Here is a 1,706-nt window from a genome sequence, read left to right on the forward strand (position 1 = left end):
CCTGTACTCCTCTGCCCCCCCCCCCGTCCCTCCCTCACCGTGGACAGAGTCAAACTTGATGAGGTAGGCCACGCTCTCAGGGGCGGCCAGATCGTTGAGGGACACAAAGTCAAACGACTCCTCACGGTCAAACGCCAGCCTGCGGGGCTCGACAGGCGCAGGGGGCACGGGGGTCTGGCAGCGCCCCTGACGGCAGACCAGGGGCGGGCCGGGCCTCTCTGCCTATGGGGCGAGCGGTGAGTGGCCGCGAGGGAGGTCCCCACACACCTGAAGGCGAGGCGGCCGATGCGACCCAGGCCGTTGATGGCGACCTTGACAGGAGCCATTGTCTCGCTGGCAGGAGTGCTCTGCGCGTGAGGGCGTCCGAGGGGGAGTGGACGCGCTGTGGGAACGGCGGCTTTCACGCGCGGTCTGATCGCCTCGCCGCGGAGATGCGCGGCACGCTGAGGCCGCCGCACTTGCACAAACATTTGCTTCTTATTGCACATTCCACGTCAACATGCTTACACACACCACTGCGGGCTCCATCTCCCGGCCATTTTCACGGGTTACCTGCACGAAGGCACAAAGGTACCCGTAATAAGAATACTTATGTGTTATTATCAACAATGGTGAGGGTCTGCAGGAGTATCGCTCCGTTCTCGACGCGCAAAAGCAAAGATGCCATTTGTAATGTGTGTGCGCGTTCCCGACATACACACACACGACGCGCACACACAAGGTCCCGGAACAAATGATGAAGCTTTAAAATAAGGTACACTTCTTGATAGTATCGATTGACGCTGCGAAAGCTTCTGTGCCTGCACCGCAGTGGGTGATCAACCACACGTCAACACATACATGGCTGCATTAACTACAGTTGTCACCTGTGGATCCTGTATAGATGGGCGCAGTGGCACGCTGAGGTGCCGCGTGGCGGGCGCCAAAGAGGACGCCGCCGCGTGGGTCGACGATGAGAGCAGCACTGTGCTCTGCAGGGTCCCACAGGCGCGTGCGCCTTTGCATCAGAACAGCCGCGTGATATCTGTCACAAGACATCTTGTTGCCTGTGCTCGTCGCCGCTCAGATGGTTGCGGCTGCGCGATGATGATGGTGCTCGGAAGATTCCGACGCGCTCTTCACGCCTGCACACTCGCCCCTTCTGCCACCCAACCCTCTCTTTGCAGGACTGCCTCGCGCCCGACATGGCGTATGAGGTGGTGGACGACAAAGGGCGCCTCCTATGCAGGAGCGGCGGCGTCGGCACCGGCGGCAAGGGGACGTGTGACCCAGCAGTAGCTCCATGCGGCGGCCCCAGCACCGCTGGTACCACCTGCGTAGAGCAGCAGCGCGGCCGCGCGGCCGGCGGCGCCGCGGCCCCCCTGGCTAATCTGTCGTGGCTGGACCGCCTGCTGCCTGCCTGGATCATCGGGTCGATGGTCGTAGGCGTCCTGCTGGGCAACTTCGTGCCGGGTGCGGGGCCAGGGGTCGGGCGCAGGTGCTGGCGGGGTGCTGGGTGCAGGGCCCTGCCCTTCCCCGCGGCAACTATGGTTGCCCGCTCCCGCGGCGCCGCAGCCACTGCAGTGAAAGAATCGCTTAGCAACAGCCATCGCAGTGGGAGGGCACGCGCCTGCGGCGGCTTCCGATGACGTCGCTGCGGCTTGCGACTGCTGCAATCTGGTTCAAGCCGGGAGCATGGCTGCAGCATGGCTGTCCCCCCCCCCCCC

General features: G+C 63.6%; 1 protein-coding gene across 1 annotated transcript in view; it reads left to right on the top strand.

The window, feature by feature from the left end:
- Positions 1-1,184: 1,184 nt before the first annotated feature.
- The window catches only part of MNEG_16156 (arsenite transporter, ACR3 family), a gene marked incomplete at both ends in the record, with an annotated part of 1,564 nt that continues 1,042 nt past the window's right edge, over positions 1,185-1,706 (top strand). The window contains one exon of the mRNA XM_014035373.1: positions 1,185-1,452. Within this exon, the coding sequence (XP_013890827.1) occupies positions 1,185-1,452 (268 nt within the window). The remainder of the gene's footprint in view (positions 1,453-1,706) is intronic.

This window comes from Monoraphidium neglectum (assembly GCF_000611645.1).
Source record: "Monoraphidium neglectum strain SAG 48.87 unplaced genomic scaffold scaffold06054, whole genome shotgun sequence".
NCBI lineage: Eukaryota > Viridiplantae > Chlorophyta > Chlorophyceae > Sphaeropleales > Selenastraceae > Monoraphidium > Monoraphidium neglectum.